General features: G+C 41.7%; 1 protein-coding gene across 1 annotated transcript in view; it reads right to left on the minus strand.

Moving 5' to 3' along the window:
- Window positions 1-22,041, minus strand: part of RTEL1 (regulator of telomere elongation helicase 1) — a 45,295-nt gene extending 23,254 nt beyond the window's left edge. The window contains exons 1-22 of the mRNA XM_040080007.2: window positions 21,993-22,041; window positions 21,272-21,392; window positions 19,612-19,810; window positions 19,134-19,227; window positions 18,129-18,210; window positions 17,486-17,546; window positions 17,172-17,247; window positions 16,899-16,983; window positions 16,148-16,213; window positions 14,549-14,702; window positions 14,182-14,220; window positions 13,498-13,576; window positions 12,744-12,841; window positions 11,613-11,668; window positions 8,934-9,011; window positions 8,017-8,098; window positions 4,727-4,859; window positions 4,289-4,402; window positions 2,866-2,906; window positions 2,001-2,086; window positions 1,114-1,191; window positions 341-418 (exon numbers count right to left, since the gene is read on the minus strand). Coding sequence (XP_039935941.1) covers window positions 341-418; window positions 1,114-1,191; window positions 2,001-2,086; window positions 2,866-2,906; window positions 4,289-4,402; window positions 4,727-4,859; window positions 8,017-8,098; window positions 8,934-9,011; window positions 11,613-11,668; window positions 12,744-12,841; window positions 13,498-13,576; window positions 14,182-14,220; window positions 14,549-14,702; window positions 16,148-16,213; window positions 16,899-16,983; window positions 17,172-17,247; window positions 17,486-17,546; window positions 18,129-18,210; window positions 19,134-19,227; window positions 19,612-19,810; window positions 21,272-21,373 — 1,881 coding nt within the window. The 5' untranslated portion in view covers window positions 21,374-21,392; window positions 21,993-22,041. The remainder of the gene's footprint in view (window positions 1-340; window positions 419-1,113; window positions 1,192-2,000; window positions 2,087-2,865; window positions 2,907-4,288; window positions 4,403-4,726; window positions 4,860-8,016; window positions 8,099-8,933; window positions 9,012-11,612; window positions 11,669-12,743; window positions 12,842-13,497; window positions 13,577-14,181; window positions 14,221-14,548; window positions 14,703-16,147; window positions 16,214-16,898; window positions 16,984-17,171; window positions 17,248-17,485; window positions 17,547-18,128; window positions 18,211-19,133; window positions 19,228-19,611; window positions 19,811-21,271; window positions 21,393-21,992) is intronic.
- Between the last annotated feature and the right edge of the window lie 262 nt (window positions 22,042-22,303).

A 22,303-nucleotide genomic window follows, 5' to 3' on the forward strand; every position in this document is an offset into this window, starting at 1 on the left:
TTGTTTGAACTTGTTTCATTCCAGTTCTCCAGAACAGCTGTTCTCATCTCATGGGTTATGTTTTCAGTGAGCGTTCAACATGAAATGCCATTATGATGCTCATCCACTTCAGAGAAATCAAAATGTGTAAGAAAAACGTTTAATAAAATGTTTAATAAAAACAGGAGTGTATCATACAGAAATGTGACATAATTTTGAAAAACCTTCAGAGCACCTGTTTTTTTCCCCCCACATATAATTACAGTCAAGTAACAGAAATGTTATTGAAATCGAAAATGAAGGGGATTTCTATCACTTACATAATCTGATCTCAGATGAAACAAATTCTCAGTTACATTACCTTGCCCCGACACACTGCCAAAAATGCAGCTCCATTGGACTTAGGACAGGTGACTTTATCATAGTAGGCATCAATAACCTAAAATACAAACAAGTTTAAGAGGAAGAATGGTATAATCCTGTACTAACTAAATTTGACTCATACTAAGATCTAAACTGTGATTAATTTGGCCTAGCATAATTGTTTTACTTTTAACTAATTGCAAATGTGAGAAGCCATTTTCTCAGGAAAATCCTTATATCCCTGCAAAAATCAGAACACATCTGGGTAAGCATAAAAAAATTCAGAGACTTCTGATGAGAAGATGGGCCATCCTGTGTTTTTGCTGATTATTAAATAAAATAGACAAAACAGGAAAGCAATTCTCAGATATTGAGATTCTTCTTATTCTAAGAAGAAAACAGAATGGCTACAAATAAACAGGATGACACTGCACAATCCTTTAACATCCAAAACAGAATGAGCTGGGAGGAAAACTCCTGCAGAACGCTCACAAATGCTGACTACTGAAGTGACAGCTCTCAACCAGCTCCATTACTCAGCACTTGTGTATGTTAGCTGCTGTTACATCACCAGATTTAAATGAAGACTGAACCCTGCATGGCCAGACAAGAGAGGAAAGGAAGGATGCACAGCAAAACTTCCAAGAAGCAATCTGTTCTACTTTCACCCTAGGCCAAAAACTGGGGTGTTTCACACCCAAATGCACCTTGGACAGAGACACAGAGACAGTTTCTGAAAATGACAGAGGTACGTAATGCAAATAAATCAACCTCTGAAAAGCTTCCTTTGTTCCTGGGTTCCACAAACATTGGCTTCACTTCTTCTATTCTTTTGGCAAAATCATGCTCCTGTTAGAAGAAGGAGGAGCAGGTCAGAAATGCCAAGTGAGCTCACACCACAAGAACAGAAACGCTCAGAAATGGTCACTAACATCCCCAGCAGAGCCTGTTCCTCTCTTGCCGAACACGGGAAGAGATGGAAGCAGAAACACGCAACCCCCCAAGAGCACTAACAGTGATCCCCTGCAGATGGGAGAGTTCCTGCACGCACCTCCAGCCCCACTCCACAGCACGAAACCTCTGCCCCTGCCTCTTCAAGGAGCATTAAAACCAAAACTGTTCTAGCAAATCTCACCAGCAACATTCAACTCATGAGCACAGAAGTACCAGAAGTTACAGTCGCAATGGTTATAAATTAAATATAAAGGAGACATGCTCATATTGGGATTTTTTTCCCCCAGGTGTTGAAACACAGAGAGGAATTCTAATTGAGAGGTTCAATAAAGAAAGGTGTGGTGAACTAAACAAAATGTGACATCATATGGAAAAATATTTTAAGATACTTCTGGGTTTCGTTGGATTCTTTTGCTTTCTACGGCACTGCACTTTAATACGTTTGCGATTAAAGTAAAAAAAGCCTTACCTGAGATTTTACTTTCCAGATTTTACAATTTACTTATTAACCAAGAATTTTTCATAGAATACCCAAATGTTTTTAGTTGGAAGGCACCTTAATAATCATGTAGTTCCAGCCCACTGGCATGAGCAGCGACTTCTTTCACTAGAAGGTTTTTAATTAATGTGGTTACATGGAATAACTACAAGCTGTCTGATGCATGTAGCCAAACCACTTGAGAAAGGCAGAGCAATGAACATACTCTCCAGTATTCCAGGCTCTTATCCATGACAGGATAGGATGGGAAGAACACCAACAGCCCATGTGGCACAACTCGCACAAGGTTACCTGCAGTGAGACAAGACAAGTGTGCACCTGAGGATATTTTCATCCTGGGACGGAGAATATAGACTGCAGAGGAAAAACAACAGCATGGCTTCCTTCCAAAATGTTTTCCACTTTCTTGACATGAATGATTGCGTATTAGAAGTTGTTCCATTTCGTAAAATCATTTGATAATCTTGTCAAGGTGTAAGCTTTAACACAGAACCAAACCAGCTTTCATTTCTCCTCCATGTCCTTCGAGCTCTCCTAGATTTAACAGATTCTTTTCAATCATGTCAGCCAAGCTACACAAATGCTCTTCTTTTATTCCGTCCTTATGTGTTATGACTTTGTAATTCTATTATATTCATAAAACATTACCAAAACAATAAATGCTGACTCCAGGCAGGCTTGACACAATTTAAAGTATCACCAAAAATTGCCCTGACTTCCTGTGATCCTCAATTGTTCTGCTCATCCTTGGCTGCATCATCTCTGGCTATTGATTTCCTAATCTGAGCCACTTCGTGACTGTCTTTAGGAATCACATTTTTGATGCAAACAGAAACTCTTCACAATAAAAACGAAGTCCAGACTTGGGAATATGAAGCCAAGGAGTCAATTTTGTGTACTACTACAGCAGCCAGCTGCCTTGAGCAAGGAGAAGCACAGAAAACAAGACAGCAGTGAGATATGCACTGCAATCCTTTACCATTCTCTTACTGCATCTTCTTCAGCATTGCCCTTTCTAAATTTCCAAAAATCCTGGGCATGAACCCATTTCTGAAATCCACTTCACTCACCAATTGTTTTCCCCAGAGAAGATAAATAATCCTCGGAAAACCTACAAAGAAGAAAAATCAAATAACACCATTGCATTTCCTTTTCTATGTTTTTCATCCACACTGACTTCCTTTGATATTCATCTAAAATAGCATTTCCAGACTCCCAGTTGCTCTCCCACCTGTGGCAAGCACCAATACCAAGAGCAAGAACTAATAGCACCTTGACTACATGTTACTAATACTATGAAATACTCTTACTGATAGCTCTGAAGATAATCTAAGCTTCAATACTTCAAAATGCACAGGTTAAAATAGGCAGCCATGTGAGTAACAACACACATGTCAGAGTTCTGCCAGAAAAGTCTGCCAAGCCTGACTAACATTACAACAATTTAAAATAATAATTGATGATTTAGGTGTGGTGTTGCTGTAGGGCAAAAAGCGAGTTTGGTTACTATGGTAACTATTCAGTAAATCACTTTGTCCTTGGCTGAAGAAGGCCTGCTCTCCAATAACCCATCTTCCAGACCTGACTGAAAAATCCCCTGTTCTCTCACGCCTTTATGTTCCTTTCTTTTTAGTGCCCTGTAGTTCTTTGTACTGTTTTCCCAGAAAATTTATATATGCAGGGAAAAACCCTAACATATGTACTTTTATAATACCCACAAATACCAATGTCAACGCACAGATGTTGTCAAAACACAGCGAACACTGTGAATACCTTTCCTTCAAAAAATCCCCACGTTCTAAAGCCTTGAAGGGGTGGAATCCCCAAGCCTCGTTCTTTAAAAAACAGCATCTTCAACAGAATTGAAATGGCACATTAAAACTTCTGAAAATGAGAAATCCAGTCTGAGGGGTTTCCGGATTACGACTTCTCCATAAAAATCCATTACAATTGCTGAGTCCCTTTCCAGTTCTATGGAACATTTGGCCTTTGCTGGCAGCAGAGGCACTGCCAGCTCTGAGCAACAGATAGACAGAGGGAAAATGATGGAAGGCCAGATGAGCAACAAAAATGATGACAAAAAGCTTGACAAATATTTGGACGTGTTTTCCTTAAGCAGGGAACCCAGAGGTGAAAGAGAGGCTGGGCATGGTGACAAGCTTTAAATATAAAAATTATTGCAAAGGCCAGTCATGTTTCAAGTCAATGAAGCCTTTAGCAAAAAACAAATTTTGGATGGGGTTCAGTGTACCCTGGGGGATGGTTGTGGGGGCAGGTCCCAGCTGAGGCTGGTCAGGGCCATCAAGGACTATCAATGCCTTGGATCTGATCCCCCCCAGACCTCCAGTTCTGAATTTTCAGTAGGAGTGGTTAAAGGGTGTCATTATTCAGCATTTATCCAAGAAAACTGCTAGAGGTCCCTTACTTAACTAGCACACTCCTGTTAACAGAACCCCAAACTTCAAAGCAGGATTCCACATGGAAGTTCATTACCTTCTTTCATAGGTGGAAGTAAGCACAGTTCCATCGGGGCCCTTTGGAATGATCCCAACCCAGAGCTGGTGTTTATCAATTACATGATGATTCTCCAGAGAAACAGGAAAAGGGCTGGAGAAAAAAAAAAGAGGAAGATCCCAGTCATACTCATTCTTTGATTCTCTACCAGTTCCAGAATCATAGAATGCTTTGGCTGGAAGAAACCTTAAAGCTCATCTCATTCCAACCCCCTGCCACGGGCAGGGACACCTTCCACTACCCCAGGGTGCTCCAAGCCCCGTCCAGCCTGGCCTTGAGCACTTCCAGGGATCCAGGGGCAGCCACAGCTTCACTGGGCAAACAGGACCCTTTAAAATCCTGAGATAAAACCTAAATCCACGAGAGCAGATTGTGCACTTTTCAGGAATGGCAGTGTTCCCACATCCAGGTACTCACATCTGCATTTCCATTGTAAATGATGAGAGGGGGGAGAGCGTCCCGCTGGTGAGGATGATTGTCCTGACTCCCTGGCGAACGAGCTCGTGCATGCTGTACCCAGGGCTGAAACACCAATAGCTTAAAGTCTTCCCTGCATTAAATTAAGAGAAAACACTAAGGAGTCAGTCAAAGTGGAAAAGCTAGACTATGACCAGCATATGGCACATTGCACCTGAACCTCTGAGAGTAAAACAGACAGCGTCCAAAGTTAATTCCAAATGTATGGTATGACCTGCTTTGGTTCTTCCCAGATTTAATAACTTTAAATTAAAACATCACTGCTCCATCATCATCTAATAAGAATGTATGTCCAACCTTGCACTTGCTTGAAAAAAGAACCCCCTCTCTACAAGGAATTTCCTATATATCTATACAGGCTATAAATCTTTCACCCAAACATCCCACTTTCCCCACAGTAACTCCCAAACGTTTCAATTTCTCTTCAAATCTTTCGTGGGATGTGGTGAAATACAGATATACACAAACATATGTATTTCAGTGTGTGACTCTAAAAATATGTAAGACACCAACAAGAAGAATATTAAGAAAAATAAATAAATACTATCAGCCATTTCTTTCATTGCTCAGCTCAAGCTTGCTGAAACTGCATCAGCTTCTCAGAGACACAGGCACAAGGGAATGAAAACCAATATCCATGTCAAGAACAAGCACAGCCAAATAAAACATCAGCTTTTGTTTCTGTTTCTGTTTCTGCTTTGCATGATTAGTTTCAGTGATAAAAATAAAAACCTCTCACCCAAGTATCACGTGCATTTCTTTTAAATTTACGCATGTCAATCAAAGCTTTAATTTCTGAAAGCAAAAGCTGACGTTTTCAGGAAATCCCCATTAATATCTGCCCAGTGAGTCACTTTCTGCTTAGAATTACAAATGAACATTTACTCTAAGGTAAAGTTTTACCCTTCCATCTCATCCGGACAAACACATCCAGACAATGCCCAAATTTTACAAGACTCACATTCCAAAATTCAGCAAATTCTTTGTCTAACTCACACAAACAATTGGTGCAAATTAGTTTGGATCTGTGCATGGACAGGCCAACAAGTAACTACAGACAAGAACAAAGTCACCCAGCCAGGGACCCAAGAAATGCCAGCACAAATCCAAACTGGGCTGATGTGGGATGGCCTGGAAAAGGACACCAACCCCTCGTCTGCTGGAAACACATTTCTGTAACCCAGCATGGCAAGTGCCAGGCACCAGCTCCTGGACATTTTTAGCATGGTGTGCTGCAATTATGTCCTTAAGCTGAACAACAGTTTTCAACCATTTTCAAGGTCCCATTCACCAGCAGGACGTGTTGGGTGTTAAACAAAGCTGATCTCTGCAGCAGCTTTTCCCATTCCTGGTACAAGGACAGTGAATGCAAGGAGCAATGGCTTGCTAATAGTTTACAACATGATGATTTTGAGCAAATCATGAAAAAGAGCATTTTAACTTAACGCTAAACAGCAACAGTCCAATACTGTAGACATAAACAGTGTCTGTTCCTAGATGACGCAGGCAGGAATCTCATCAGCTACGCCCCTTCTCCTCACCGATTACTTTGCAGAGAATGATGTTTGAGTGGATAATTTCCACAAAATCCCTGGAAAACAGCTGTTCTTAAATGCTTGAATTATTTCTATACTATTTGCTATATCACTACAGGAAATCAGAGACTCCATCATCTCTGGCCTCTGCCAGGCTTACACAAAGCACAAGTCTCAGCCTACTCAGGTGTGTTACACAGGTACTTGCCAATACTGGTTTTATTTGAAAAACAAATATATCAGAATCTGTCCACTGAATCCCAGAATTAACCAAAAAGCGTTTGTATTAGCCTCTTCCTGCACCCATCTTTAACCACATTTACTCAGAATTGTTCCTAACTCTTAAAACTCCAGTTGAGGAATATCTCAGGAAACCAACATTTGCAGATTGCCAAACAGCACTAATTTCATGGAAACATTTAAGAGGCTATTATGTGCAAATCCAGTAAATTCTTGGAAAATCAGCCTTTGAAAAATGTTACTTTTGTCCTTAAAAGAAGGACTTCCATGAAACAGATACTTACATACTCACGAGCACTTAACTGAGTAATTAAGTAGTTATGAGGCAATTTACAAAACCCCCTGAAGAGTGCTCTGTTAAGAAGACTTAGGTAAAGGGATCTGCAGATCTCTAACTAACCTAACTATTAAAAAAAATAAATTTAAAAAGTCAGAAAGAATGAATGCTGTAGTCCAACAAAGCCAAGCTTGGAGCTGCTTTATAGGAGCACTAGGATAAGCCTTTGATTCAGAAGCCAAGTTTCTTTTCTTCTAAATATATGGTTTTGAAGAATGGTTATGTTGAGGTAATTCCAGATACTGGGTTCTGCAGAACATAAGGAACAAAACAAGTGGGAGGAGAGAGACAAGGAGAGGGAGAAATCCCAGTTGAACTGGAAAGTGTAGTTGAAGCTGAAATCATCAAGAACTAACAGTACATCCTGAAGAATTTAAGAAGTTGCTCAAAGTAGGAAGTTTCCCAAAGCAGGTCACCCCAGAAAAGGTAACATGCCCCAAGGCATGGCATTTTCTGCCTAAGAATTCACATGATCTGGACAAGATCTCTGGCACATCACGTGAGCGTTCCCTGCAGAGCTCCAAAATGAGCCAACAAACTGCAGCACCTGCACAGTGTGAATTATTTCAACAGAGAATGAGAACTTTTATGGAATTTACTCTTGCACCACCTTTAACAAACATTTTTGCCATCATAACTGTACCTGAACCCCTTCTTGCCAAAAGCAGTTACAGCCTTGTGCAACACCAATTTTGTGTTTAACCCAACACAGCTGTACAGAGAAATCCAGCTGGTATGAGGAGAAGAGAACATGTCATGAGCCTCAGTATCAGCCTGAGGGTTGGAGGAGAGCTCTCCATTCTTGGCTGCTCTGAAGATTTTCTCTACACCAATACAAACAGCAGTTCCATAGCGGAGATTTATCTTCTTTCACCAGAATCATTGCCCTGAAAGAATTCCAGCAGTGCACAAAACACCAACGGTACAAGAAATTTTTATACTGAGATGGCACATGTCACCTCCCCTTCAGAAATAACTATAGAAGTGAAAAGCTTGTCCCCAGCTCATTGTATCTACAATGGAGCTGCACTTGTTTTCTTCTAATTGAATCAGAAAGGAGCAGATGAGGAGCTTTCAATCCAGTTTTTGCATGAACCTCCCCAAGGGCAGTCCTGTACCTTGTCTTTTTGAAGAGGATGAATTCCAGAGATCTGTCCTCTGTTTCTTTTTCTGATTACCATTATCCACATGAATATGTACCTGAAGGAAAGAAAGAACCGTTTCTAGCAATGGCTGCAGAAACAACCTTGCACTTCTTCCCTCAAAAAAACCTGGTCCACATTAAGAGTAATTAATGCAATGACTGTCACTAAGGTTTTATAATTTCCTGTATCTTTTCTATTTTGCTTCCAATATTTCATAACTAAGGAGCAAAAATTAGTGCATCACCATTCAGCCAGTCATTTTTGGTTCAGATGATGGGAGCAGCTTTTCATGTGCTGACCTGAGCAGAGACCAAGAACCCAATTATTTGGTTATTTCCACCAGCATAAACCACGCAGATCAAATGTAGAACACTATCATGGTGGAAAGATTTGCTTCATTTGGCAACAAAAATAGTATCAAGTCTTAATTAAAAAGATGTGCTTCTAAAATGCATCATAACACATCCCATAAATTCCAAACTTTAAATAAATTAAAACAATTTCAGGGATGAGGTTCTGTTGCATTTGCTTAGCACTGGACTAAATTAAAAACACATTACTGGAAGAACGCATCAATTTTTGCTTAATATCCAATATCAAAATTTTCTAAAATTCCCATTTGCTGCACCTTCATAATTTAATCTACAAGTTCCTTTAAAAATTGCGTTTTTCTTCTGAATCTAAATTAAGTACAGCTCCTTTGATGTGGTTTTAGGGCTTTTGGGGGGTTTTTTTGGTTTGGGTTTTTTGGGGGGGTTTTTGTCTTCTTTTTTTTCTCCCTGTAATCAACATCATTTGCTGCACTATGCACGTCCTTCCAAGTCTTAGGTATACAACACACAGACATTAAATGCTGTGAGGAAAGACACAGCACACAAAGCTTCCCATACCTTGTAATATTTAGATACTGCCTGACGTGGCAGGAACCCTGTTGTGACTCCTTCTGGGGGATCGATGCTGAACACTGTCTGCAAAGTGGAGGAAAACACAATCACAGAATTATTTAGGCTGGAAATAACCTCCAGGATCGTTGAATCCAACCTGTGACTGATCCCCACTCTGTCACCGGGCCCAGAGCACTGAGGGCCACGTCCTCCAACACCTCCAGGGATGGGAACTCCACAACTTCCCTGGGCAGCCCCTCTCCATGCCTGACAACCCTTTCCATGAAGAATTTCTTCCTGATGTCCAACCTGAACCTCCCCTAGCACAGCATGAGTTCATTTCCTCTTGTCCTGTCCCTGTTCCCTGGGATCAGAGCCTGATCCCCACCTGGCTGCAGCCTCCTGTCAGGGAGTTGAAGAGAACAAGATCCCCCCTGAGCCTCCTTTTCTCCAAGCTGAGCCCCCCCCAGCTCCCCCAGCTGCTCCTGGTGCTCCAGCCCCTTCCCCAGCTCTGTTCCCTTCCCTGGACACGCTCCAGCCCCTCAATGTCCTTCTTGAAGTGAGGGTCTCAACTGGACACAGAACTGGAGGTGAGGTTTCACCACTGCACAGAGGGACAATCACCCCCCTGGTCCTGCTGGCCACGTTATTTTTGATGCACACATACATCCTTTTGATTTTTGCTTCCAGTAAAATCCCTAACGTGTGTTTGAACTGAAGTGTCTCCACAAAAGTTACTGCTGCAATAACCTTAAGTTTATTTCCTTACTCTTGTTATCAAACACAACAGAGAACCTTGAATAAATATGGTTCTTCCAGGTGATTCCTGCTACCCACAAGTGCTCCCATTGTTCCAAAAACTGCCAGCCAGTATCTGAATGTACTCAATTTATACAAATGACAATATTATTATTCCCACTGTTCATGACTCTGGCTGTGGATACACAAACACTCTTAGGTAAGAGATCAGTCACAACCAAGCATAGAAGAACATTTTGAGTTCCTTCAGTTTAAAATTTCATCTGTGGTCCCTCTGCTAATAACACTCTGCTTGGAAAAACAATCAAGTTGTAACCACATCTAATTGTCCGTATATTAAATTAAAAGCTTCTATCAGAGTTATGCTTTTCCCCCCTTTCCTGTATGTGATGTCTTGTGACTTACAGATGATGCTCTCTCAAACATAAGGCATCCCAGTGCAGCTTCAATGAAAACAGCTGTGCTTCTCAAATATTTACAACTCTGTTAATTTTTCTAAACAAAATTTCTCCAGACATTGATAGGAATTACCCAAGCTCATAAGAGATTGAGCTAGTTACAAGATGTTCCCCAGCAATTTAAAAAAAAAAAAAAAAAAAAAAAGAAGCACATTTCCTGGAAATATTTACTAATGAAAAATAGCCGAAGATATGGTGTACAAAAGAGATTTTGGTAAGTGTTCTTTGAAAAGGAAAAAAAAAAATTATTATTAATTAAAACAAGCTGATGATAAATTAAGACTCAAAGACAAGGCTCTGCAAGAAGCCAACGCAGTTTACCCAACAAAAGCTCTGTCCTAGTCCCACCCATCTCAGGATGACAAAGTACCCCCCTGGCAGATCCTTCACAGTCACTGTCCTCAGCAGCAGCAAAGGGATCTGAGCTTTCTCCTCTGAATTCAAATCTCCTTTTATCTATGCACAGCCCAAAAGAGCACACACAGACAATTATTCCAAGTTGGTCAACAGTCCTCTGGGATCAGGGGACCTGGTTTCTGCTTCTGAATTTTCTCATCTCTCAGCTTTGAAACCTTGAGAAATTAATTTAAATTAGGCTCACCTGACTTGCCCTCAGAACAGCAACATCTCCCAGGACAAACCATTTGTACCAGTGTACACAAATCACCAGGACTGTACTGGAAGGTTTTGTTTAACCCCTGCTAGAAACAAACCCCTGTGCATGCCATTGTGAATGCACCCTGACAAACCCCCGTGCATTCGGATTCAGGGCTGCAAATCTGCCAGGACCGTTCAAAACACACCCAGGTGACCTGTCCTTATCATACAGGTCCGCAAAGTTTGAATATATTTTTCATTTTCAGTGTCAAACAGGGTGTTAATCTCTGGTGCCCTTTTGCATGCATATATTTGGCAGACCACCGGCCCACTGCACCTCTGAATTTTATGGGCTTGGGATTTTCATAATCAAAGTTTTGGAAGTGCAAAACAGGGAGACAACTGACAGCATTATGTGGGTACCCACAAGTGTCACATTCAGTTCCCATGGAACTGAAAAGATTTTTGTTTTAGACATCTCATAAGTTAATAATTAAATAAAAAAAACACATTAAATTATTTTTTGTCTGCTTTTTTCCTTAGCCTCTCTTGTTACTTCATGAGATGATCTCATATTCCTAAACACCGTTTCAAACAAGTTCAATGACCCAGCTCCACCTGGTGGAGGCTGAGCCGAACCAAAATTAAAATCCAGCATCACCACAAAGGGAGACCAGGACTATAAAAGAACAACCTGGGTAAAAATCAGATTAATCCATCCCATCAGGCAGCAGCTTTCTCCTCAAAAATTACAAACCACTGCACAAGTGTGCATCCCAACAAGAATAAAATTGATCCAATATCTTTCCACATCTCTTAAACCAACTCTTCTATCCTTCAGATATTTATAGTAGCAGCATTAAATATTTACCTGGATAATATCTGAGACCTTATGCAATCCAGATGTATTGATAAATATCCCAGTGCCTGGAGAAAACAACACAAGATTACATTTAAAATACAAATATACATCCTCTTGTGTACAGCCACACTTTAGCTGAACAGCTCAACACTCTGAAGGTGCCTTCAAAGTATTCTCTGAAACAAATAATTTATTTCAAGTTTTTCATCATTATTCAAGATGCAAACAGAAATACAAAACTGGCATTCCGTGTCTGACACACTGGGAAGCTGTCATCCCAGAAAATTACACACACCTCCTAAAGCTCCTCTGAGTAAAAAAAAAGGAAAAAGAGCTAATTAAAGCAGCAATTAGAAGAGCAGTTAAAAGAACATATGAAACATTCTGATGGTGGGGATTTTGCAGCAGAAATGATCAACAGATGCACTTGTCAGGCCAGAATGCAAATGGCCTGAAAGGAGAAAGGTGCTGGGCAAAGAACAAAGGAAGGGGGGATGTGTTCTCCAGGGATGCCCTTGCAGAACTGACAGGCTGTATTCTACTCCCTTCAAGGTTTCTTTTTCTGCTGGTAAGAGCTAAATCATTTTCTTAACACATGTAGAAGTTGAAAACATTCTTTACAGAAGAGTAATTTAAGAACAAGTTGCTGACAGATATTAGAAAAGCAGCTTGTTAAATCAAAGAAAAAAAAAAAAACCAAAAACCAACAAAACGTATATTATACATTCCTCTACATTCCTGTCTTTTAACTCCAGGACCAAGGAAGAACTCAAGACACTAAAAGTACCATCAGCAAGATGTCAGCAAGCTTCACACCACAATCCATGTGGTTTTGGAGAACAAATGTGTCTGTGTAAAAATCCTCTGTGTGGATGGATGGACCCACACACGGGAACACACTCATGTTTTGACACAAGGTGGTTCTCAGCACTAGTTCAGTTACATGAACGGACATAAAATATGTTTCCCAGCAGAGAACCCTGGAAATCTCAATAAAAAGACAAGTCCTTAAGGTCAGATTTTAGCTTATGGAAGATTTACCGTTTGATTGTATCACACAACAATGCAAATTTCCAGTTACTTACACTAAAGAGGAAAGTCTGAGTAAACCAGCTAAAAATAAAAAGTTCATGCACTTACGGCCTGAAAGAAACTGTAAAATCTGCTCCAGTGACTCCAAGAGGGAGGATTTGGTCTGCCATGTTATTTGGGCCTCTGCAAACAGATCAAAGATGTAGCTGCAATTTACAAAGAAAAAGCAGAAATGGGTAAACACTGTAAGGAATCAAACAGGCAAAAACAGAGCTATTCTTTCAGACCAACAATTTCACCTCAAGTAGCAAAACATGTTTCTGTCTCCATGAGAATGAAAAATTTACAAGAATAAAAGTTAAGTACTTATAAAGTCATTGCACAACACTGCCACGGCAGAAAGCACAGACATCATTCCCTTTTTCCATCATTCCTCTCCAACATAAAATCCATTACTAATTTAGAAGCAGATTGGCATGCAATTTCCATGATATTTTTTTTACCATGTACAACAGGCACCAGTTTAGAAACTGGCTCCCAGAGCTCAGAGGTACCGCCGACACATCACTGCAGCATTGCTAGCTCTGCTTAAACCGTGACACAAAATTGAAAGAACCACAGTGAGGAGCTTCTTCCAGCTCAGGAAACCCAAGCAGAGAATTTTCCACTCTTGAAACACTAAAAAAGGGAGTTCCTCCAAAAATAATGACTACTACAGATAGGGGGATTTGAGGAAAACCAAAATCTTGAATAAATACTATTCCCAGAAACTAGACTAGAGCTATAACCCCAGCTGGAGCTGACCCAGCTCAAATTTGTTGTACTTTTAAACATTTAAGAACATTAATGAGAAGAAATTTACCTTCCATCTTTGGTGACTCCACTGGCATTGGCTGGCAGCTCCACTGCATCAATAGCACTTTCAAGCTGAAGAAGAATTTCTTTAGAAAAATTAAGAGGGGAAAAAGTTAGGGCACACAGAAAGTCACGTCTGGGACACATCTAAGTCACTTTTTCAAATGTACTTTATTAAAAAGGCTGTTACAAAAGAGAGCAGCTTCTTCTGTAAACAAACCAAAATGACCAAAACAAGTTTCCTGGATATCATCTTTAAACACTCATATTCAACTCTAAGAACTTCCATGACCTCAATTCCTAGATGAAGCAGAAGTCAGCAGCTCAATGTTAAAGTTGTTCTTGGAAATGCTTTGCATACATGGGATATCTCAAGCTCCTGCTGTTAACTTCAGGTTCTGACAGCAGAATGATGCAACCGATGAAACTCCAGCACACTGACAAGATTACAGAACACAGACACTTCTAACAAAGAAGGAAAAGACACATTCATCTGCCAAATCTCTCTTCTTGGGAAAAAAAAAACTAACTGAACACTCCAAAAAGTTCTTGGGAAAAGCCAAACAACTTCAGCCTCTATGAAGGTCTGTTATAAGTAATGTACATGGCAATGCTATGTGAGCTTGATTTATAATTACTGACCTTTTGAAACTGTTCCAACAATTGTCAACAACACCAAAAGTAAACTTACTCTTAATCTTTGCTATATCTTCCAGTTCCATGTTCAGTCCTGTTGAAAAAAGTAAAGGTTTCACAGAGGTTGTTTCACACCCATTTCATTCCCAGTTTCTTTATGCCTCTTCAGAAATTATGGCTATGAAGGTTCCAATTGTGTGCACGGAAAGATATTTTTTTGTGTTATCTTTCATAACCCCTCATGTCACATTGGTTTGACCAAATCTTCCAGTGTCTGGCAACAATTACTATCTAACAACAATTTATTTACTAACGAGAGTGCAAATTTTCCAGAAACTTTCCCTAAAAAAAGTTATTTTCCAGCCCTTGGTGGTGGCACTTTATAATCCCAGAGAAACAGTGACGTGTCACTGTCAACACACCTGAACTGGCCAACTCCATGTTGAATTCAGCATTGATTTCATTCTGCTGAACCACTTTGGCTTGTTCCTCCAGGACAACATTTATTGCATCCATTGCTGAAGCCAAATCATAGGGAGTCAAGTCAAAAGAAGAGGACTCCTCACACAACTTCTCCTAAAATATAAGGAATGGAAGAATTATTCTGACCACTCTGTGTGCAGTGTGTTCAGGCAGGTTCAGACGTGAAGTCCAGATGACCAGGCTTGATTTCATTTTTATCTCCAGCCCAGGCCAGAGGATATTTTATAAACACCTAAAGACTCTGACAATAAGTAATCATCATTTTTTCTGAAACGTAGAACAGATTTTGCCTCTTTCACATTATCAACATTCCTGAGAGTACAGACAGTAATTGTCTGATGTTCAAGCAGGATTTTTTTTTTACTTAGAAACTCAGTTTGTTCTTTAAAAAAGCTGTTTCTATTTAAAAAGCAGTAATAGTTTAAACACGCAGGATGGGTAAGTTTGACAAAACTTTCTCTGACTTTGAGAATTAAACCACATATTGCTTTGCCAGGAATTTTCATTCACAAAAGGAATCATGCTAAATAATAATGCCTAACCTACACAAATATTTGACTGTAATAGCTATGAAGAAATAAGTTAAAAAGAAAAAAAAAAAAAAAAAAGCTGAGCGAGCTGCATTGTGTAAACAATCTAATCAGAAAGAAATTCATTTTATTTCAGGGTAATCACTAAATTTCCACATATTAACCTGGAAGAGACAGCACCATCAGACAACTATTGCAAAACGAGAAGCTGGCTAATTTCTGCATGCAGGCATCAATTAGTACTCCCTGCACACTACAAAGGGAAAAAAAAAAGAAAAAAATCCAAACCCCAAACAACTGTGACAGGATTTCCACACATTTTTTCAACAGAAAGAGAGATGTTCTCATGAAAGGAGCAAATCCTGGCTGCAGCTATGCAAGTCTCTGGAGGGAAGCAGAGCAGCCCCGGGTGGCTGTTTACTGAAAGGACACCAGGCACTCCGACAGCAAACCACAGCTGTTCAGCAGAAATCCCGCTGGGAGACTGGGGCTTCGTGCGGCAGAGAAAGGGACATATTTCAAATGCTCCTTTGCGTTTCATCTTTTAAGAAAAGGGCTGTAGTCTCAAGCCAGCGAAAAGGAAGAGCACATAAGGCAGCATTATTTATTTTTTCTTGTTTTCCTCTATGAGTGAGGACTTGGAAATATTACAAGAGTCCTGTCTGCCATCTACTGCACTTGGGAGAGCTGATGCAGCTGAGGGTCTTTCATGATTTTTTACACAGTATTTTCTCAAAAGTCTCCAAGAAAAGAAGCACCTCATATATCTGCAGATGTACTCTTCAGAAAGAAACCATCACCTTCTAAAAAATCAGCAGAGTCAAAGGACTGTTAATTAAACCATAATAATTTAACTGAATAATTTAACAGAAACAAGAAATGTTCATGAATATGAATATTAGCAACGTACATCTGAGCACAGATTTTACAGGCTGTTTGTAATAGGAGGGGCTTTGTTTTACTCTTTGGATGCAGATTGAGAAATAGTAACAGACCAGAACAACCCACCACATTGTGAGCTTCATCAAGTATCACCACAGTCCCCTTCAGGTCCAAGTTGTGTGATCTCCTGCTCTAAAGACAAAATCAGAACAAGGAAATGGACAAAAAGGCCACTGAGAAATGTGAATTCGATTGGCTGAGAAAGTGGATGATGAGATACTTTTGAGTTTTCGTGTATTTCGAAGTTGGGTTGGTTTTTTCCTTTGAGAAAACAGTAAGTAATGGCTGTGGCTGCCCACTGCAGAAACCACAGAATCACCTTCTCGGGAAGTGAAGGTGCTAAAATGTATCATATAAATGTTTACAGAGGTTACAATTTGTAATAAAGGAAAAAAACCACCCAGGTGTGCTATACTGAGATAAGTTTAACTAATTGGAGAAAGTTTAACTATTAATTTGAATCACTTTGAGTCATTTTTGGCAATAGATCTGAGAGAAGCAAGGTGTAAAGCAGAGGATTTGCCTTGTATTTACAACTTTATGCTTGTGTTGTCTTTGCAAGTGGATATTCTGGAAGCACCCCCACCAGTACCAATATCACTCTATTCCACAATGCTTCTCTGCTTATGGGGCTTAAGGGGTTTTTTTAATTTATTTTTTTAATTTATCAAACTTTCGGTCTTCCAGGGTTTGGTCAGTTTTGAATCATACATCATGCATCCACTTGCCAAACATCACTTTTCACTGTTCATCCGCTAAAAGCCAACATAAGACAAACAGAAGAACAATTGTATTTAAAAGCAAAGTTACGTGTTACCTTTGAGTCTAGTAAATAGTTGTAAGGCATAAAAATAATGTCTGCTTGCTGCTTCAGGCTTCGAGAGAGATAATAAGGACAAGCTCTGTTTAAAGGAAAAAAAGAAAAGTACAAAAATAAAACCAGTACAGACTATAATGCTTACAGAAATATTAAGAAAGTATTCAACATTCATGCACTATGATACACAAATGGATTAATAAAAGTGAACAGAGAAACAATTTTCGTTACTTGCACAAGGCAGAGGGAGGAAGGTCAGAGGGGATCACTCACCTGTGCCTGTTTCCATTTTTAACCAAGTCTTCAATATCCATGATTGATTCAATCAGTTCTTTCTCTGTGCTCTTTTCTGTAAAAGATTACATTAAAACCACCAGCTTAGGTGAAGGCACCACACAAAGATTTGTTGTTACCCTGATCATCAAACTCATCCACTAATATTTCATTCTTGAAAGACAGTAACAGAGAAAAACACAGAGGTGGATTCTGCCAACTCTTCCAAACCTTTCCACCTGCCTAGCAAATCCCTCCCTCTCCAAAAAAACAGGGCTTTGCTTCCAGGGGAAGTTAAGGTGAGCCACACTCACCTTCCACATTGTTATAGAAATGACAAGCACGAGCCATCACTTTCATTCGGCACATGTAGATCTGTAAAACAAAACCTATTTCAGCCCAGAGTAGCACAGCTTGTCAGGCACTGAAAGCAGGCTGAGGAGTCAAATCAGTTCTAACACCAGCTAATGAATAAATGCTAATCACAGTTCTTCAGCTTTAAAACCACATGTCCTGCTCACCTTGCAAGTTAGGCTCTTTTCCTGCAGCAGAGAACACCCACATGCTCAGAGAAAAACGTGTTATATTTTCCCATTAATACTCTTCAAAACTAATCTTTGATATTGTAAAAATAACAGCTAAATCAATAACTGAAGCAATGTTTTGAAATTATTATTGCTCTTGACAAACACATAAATAGCAGACCAGAAAGTAACCTACAAATTACTAACTGTCATGTTCTACACAGTGACATCTTTCTCTGGATAGAAAATGTCACTCAAAATTACATTCTGCACTCACAAAACTGGAAACTAAACATTCCTAAAAACACACTTAACAACGACTGTGTTTCCTTGCAGCCTCTTGTAGTTAAACAATGTCAGTGAAGAATGACACAGAAATGACACAAAAGCCTCCATGTTTCCCCTGAACATCTTCTCCATGCTCTGATCTCACCTGCATGTGGTTGCCCTCCTGTCGCTTCACTTCAGGATTGATGCAGAGCTGCTCCCTGGATCCCAGCACACAAATCTTCGGCCTGGATAAACAAAACTGAACATTAGAAAATAAGGCAAGAAAGAACAGAGTGGTACATGCTTAGATTCAGTGTATCAAAAGTGAAAGATTCGGGAGAAACAGATGAGCCCAAAGCAGGGGTCAGAGCCAGAACAAGTCAATTTGTCTGTAACTGCTGTGTTATTGGACTTTGAGGCACTGCATCTCTGCTGGCAGCAGTGGGTGTTAATAAGCAGCAGCAGCTCACAGCAAGAAGTCACAAGCAGCAATTTACACCATCCACCACAAAATCTGGATTCTGTTATGACAGCTCAGCCCAGTCAGCTGGGACCTGTCATCCAGTACAAGCTTTTCCCAGCTGGTTCTGATGTTCAGAGCAAGGTTAGGACAGAACTGATTCAGTACAAACAGTCACCATGGTTTGGGCTTTTCTGCTATTACAAGGCTGTACCTTTCCAAGAACTACATAAACAAATTACTGTGCTTGTCCAAAGAGCTCAGCCACACACTGGCATGGAAACAGCTGAAAACTGTGCCAGGCACCGGTATAACAAAACCACAAAGTTCTTCACAGATTTACATCGGCCTGAGGAGTTCAACTTGGTAATGGCTTCCCACTGCCGTAAGAAAACACCCCCACAAAAATACAAAGAGGGAAAATTAAAAGCGGTAATTTTATAAGTAAATGCACCAAATAAAAAACCAAAACCAGACTAAGTTCAGAAAATTTTATGACTGAAGGAGAGAAGAGACACTGTGAAGTATCAAAATAAACCAAACCCATCAACAAAGAAAGCCAGGTTCTAAACATGCACACTAAAGGAACTACATTTCTCTGTATACCATCTTTTATGTGTTCATCCACAGAAGTTCAAACAATAACTACACAAGAGGGGTTTCTCTACCTTCTGTTTGAAAAAGGACACTACCCTACATCATACTCACTTGTACACTGTGTTCTTTAACTCGTTAATGACCTGCGTAAGCTGGGAGTGAGTCCTGGAGGCATAAATTATTTTTGGAATGTCAGTGTAATAAGCTGCCAAACAGAAGAGAGAAAAAAAGCAGAGAGACATTATAAGCATAGAAAGGAGAACTAAGGATATTCTTAGCCTCCTTCCCCAGCTGGTACTATGGTAACAGCTTGCCTTGTAGGGACAGCAGGAAGTGCTGTCACCTAACTATTCACATATATAAAATGAGCTAAATGAGCTTCTAAGAAACTAAAGAACTCTAATAAACTAAATGAGCTCCAAGAAAAATTCCAACTATGCAAAACACCTCGAAAATGTATAAAGCAGGTGAAACTGCATCAGCCGCTCAACAACAGCTCCATAACTTTTATAACTGTATATTTATTACAAAAGAACGATAAAAGCACGTGGTGACTGACATCCCTGAGCGCAGAGGTGGTGGTACTCACTTGGGACATCCCCATCTGTGGCAGCAGTGCCCCAGGAGGACAGAGGTCTGTCAGGAAAGAGCTCCAGGCCATTCATGCGCTGCGCGATTTTCCGGGCTGAGATGGTGTCCTTGAAGTGCTCCCGCCAGGCCAGGGTGGAACACAGCAGGCAGAGGGTCTTTCCTGTGCCTGTAGGGCTCTCCAAAATGCCATTTACCTTCTTCGTTGGAGAGAAATAGAAGAGGGATTCAGGGGTTCAGTAGGACAGGTCTTGGTGCAGAACTGAATGTTCTCTGCCAGGGAGCAAACAGCAGCTGGCAGCCCCACCAAGAACACCCACACACGAGGTCTAAGCAACCTGTAGGACTCTCTGATTAACTTACTGAGGTTCAGTCAAAAACCCAGAGCCTGCCATCAGATTTATTTAGCACAGGAATTCAGTTCTCCGCTCTTAGAGCCATTGGAGTGTGTCACATTGCAGCATAAAATACGTGAAAATATGAGAAATTATTGAAAAACCAGCCTAGAAAGTGGCTCCCAGATAACAGAGTGCTGGTTTCCTTCAGGATTAAGGTTTTATCCCAGGTCATTTTAGGCAGGAAACTTTGTCAGCCCTTGGAACACCTTGTCCTGAGGGATGTTACAATTTTCAAGTGTGTGGCAATACTAAAAATTGGGAAAAAGCAGCAGCCGAGCTCAAGTGTATGAAAGGAATTTATATCATGAATGACAACACTTTGAGTTCAATGAGAGGAGGCACCAAGCAAGTACTGATACAGAGCAATGCAGAGCCAGTGGAAAGCCAATAAGTTTGTCTGGACCCTCAGGAGAACAGGGACCATGAAGATGTGTCCAGAAAGAAAAAAAAGATAACCACTGTGAAAAAACCATTTTTTTTATTTTGACGTTCATTCAGTAAAATTATCCCCTCGCACAGCAAATGGAAAATTATACAAATAGTCCAAATATTAACAAGACAATACCAAATCCCTCCTATGAGGAAAGGCTGACACAATTGGGATTGGAGCCTGGAGAACAGAAGACTCTAAAGTGAACTAAGTTGTGCTTTCCAGATTCTGAAGGGAGCTACAAGAAACATGGAAAGGATATTTATAAGGACCTGTAGTAACAGGACAAGGAAGAATGGATTCCTACTGACAGAAAGTAGGTTTATATTGGAGACTAGGAAGAAATTGTCCCCTGCGAGGATGGTGAGGCCCTGGCACAGGCTGTCCAGAGAAGCTGTGGCTGCCCGATCCCTGGAAGTGTCCAAGGCTGGATGGGACTTGGAGCAGCCTGGGATGGTGGAAGGTGTCCCTGCCCATGGGAGGAGGTGGAACAAGGTGAGCTTTAATGTCCCTTCCAACCCAAACCACTCATGATTCTGTAATCAGACCCAGCCAGCCAAGGACAGACTGCATGAATACAAGCACTACTTTCTCAGCCTTTCTTCCTCTTCCCAGTTTAGGCAGGAACATCCCATCTATACTTCTACTGACTGTCACCTGCCAGCCACAATTTTAATTACCACAGAGCAAAATAAAAATACAAGTAAAAGGTCAGAGAACACTTGGAAAGGCATCACACAAAACACATAAAAGAAACTTGAACTGTGACAACCTCTTCTTAGAGAAACCATTCTGTACAGTCAGAAATAACACAGAGTTGGACACTCACGCACCTTTTGCAGGCATTCCAGCACCTTGGCCATGTAGGCTTTCTGGCATGGGTAGGGCTGGAAGGGGAAATCCACCGTGATCCCGTTCAGAGTGATCCTGGGCATGGTTCCTTCCCTGAGGTGCCTGCAAGGGAGGGAGGGCAGATGGTGACGACCCTGCCGTCGCGGTGATACCATGCCATGACAGGGCTGGAAGAGACCTGAAAGTTCACCTCCTCCAACCCCTGCCATGGGCAGGGACACCTTCCACTAAGCCAGGTTGCTCCAAGCCCCATCCAACCTGGCCATGAACTCTTCCAGGGATGGGGCAGCCACAGCCTCTCTGGACAGCCTGTGCCAGGGCTGTCACCACCGTATCGCGTCTAACCCTGCCCTGGCAGGCTGAAGCCGTTCCCCTCAGTCCTGTCACTCCGGGACCTTGTCAACAGGTTCCATCTTTCCTGTCAGCCCCTTCAGGAACTGGAAGGAGCAATTATATCACACCTCTCCGGGACGGGCCGGTACCAGCGGCTCCGCAGGAGGCTCACGGGCACTCGGGACCCGTTCCCGTACGCCCGGGCCGCACCGCCCGCTCCGGCCCGGCCCGGCCAGCATTCGCGGGTCCCCGCGGTCCCGGAGCCCTGTGCTCCAGGATTCCCGGAGCCCTGTGCTCCAGGATTCCCGTGCCCTCCCGTGTCCCCGTGTCCCCCGTGTCCCCCGTTCCCGGCTCGCGGCGCTCCCGCACCTCCGCCTGCGCCGTTCGGAATCCCCGCGCCGCTGTCACGTGCCGCGGCAGCGCGCGGTGCGCCACTTCCGGCGCGCGCCCTCGCGAGAGCGGCGGCGTCGCCCCGGTAACGGGCCGGGAAGGCGGCGGCCATGGCGGGCATCGCCCGGGAGATCCCGGTGGAGCCCGGCCCGGGCTGTCAGGGAGCGAGCGGAGCTGGGGGCTGGTGGCGTCTCATGAGGGGCCCCGGCCAGAAGCGGCGCAAGCCCCGTGGGGTTTGAGTGTTGCCGGGTCTGAGGGAAGCGGGTGCGGCTCCCCAGACGGGCCCTGCG

The sequence above is a fragment of the Hirundo rustica genome, chromosome 16 (genome assembly GCF_015227805.2).
Source record: "Hirundo rustica isolate bHirRus1 chromosome 16, bHirRus1.pri.v3, whole genome shotgun sequence".
Taxonomy (NCBI): Eukaryota; Metazoa; Chordata; class Aves; order Passeriformes; family Hirundinidae; genus Hirundo; species Hirundo rustica.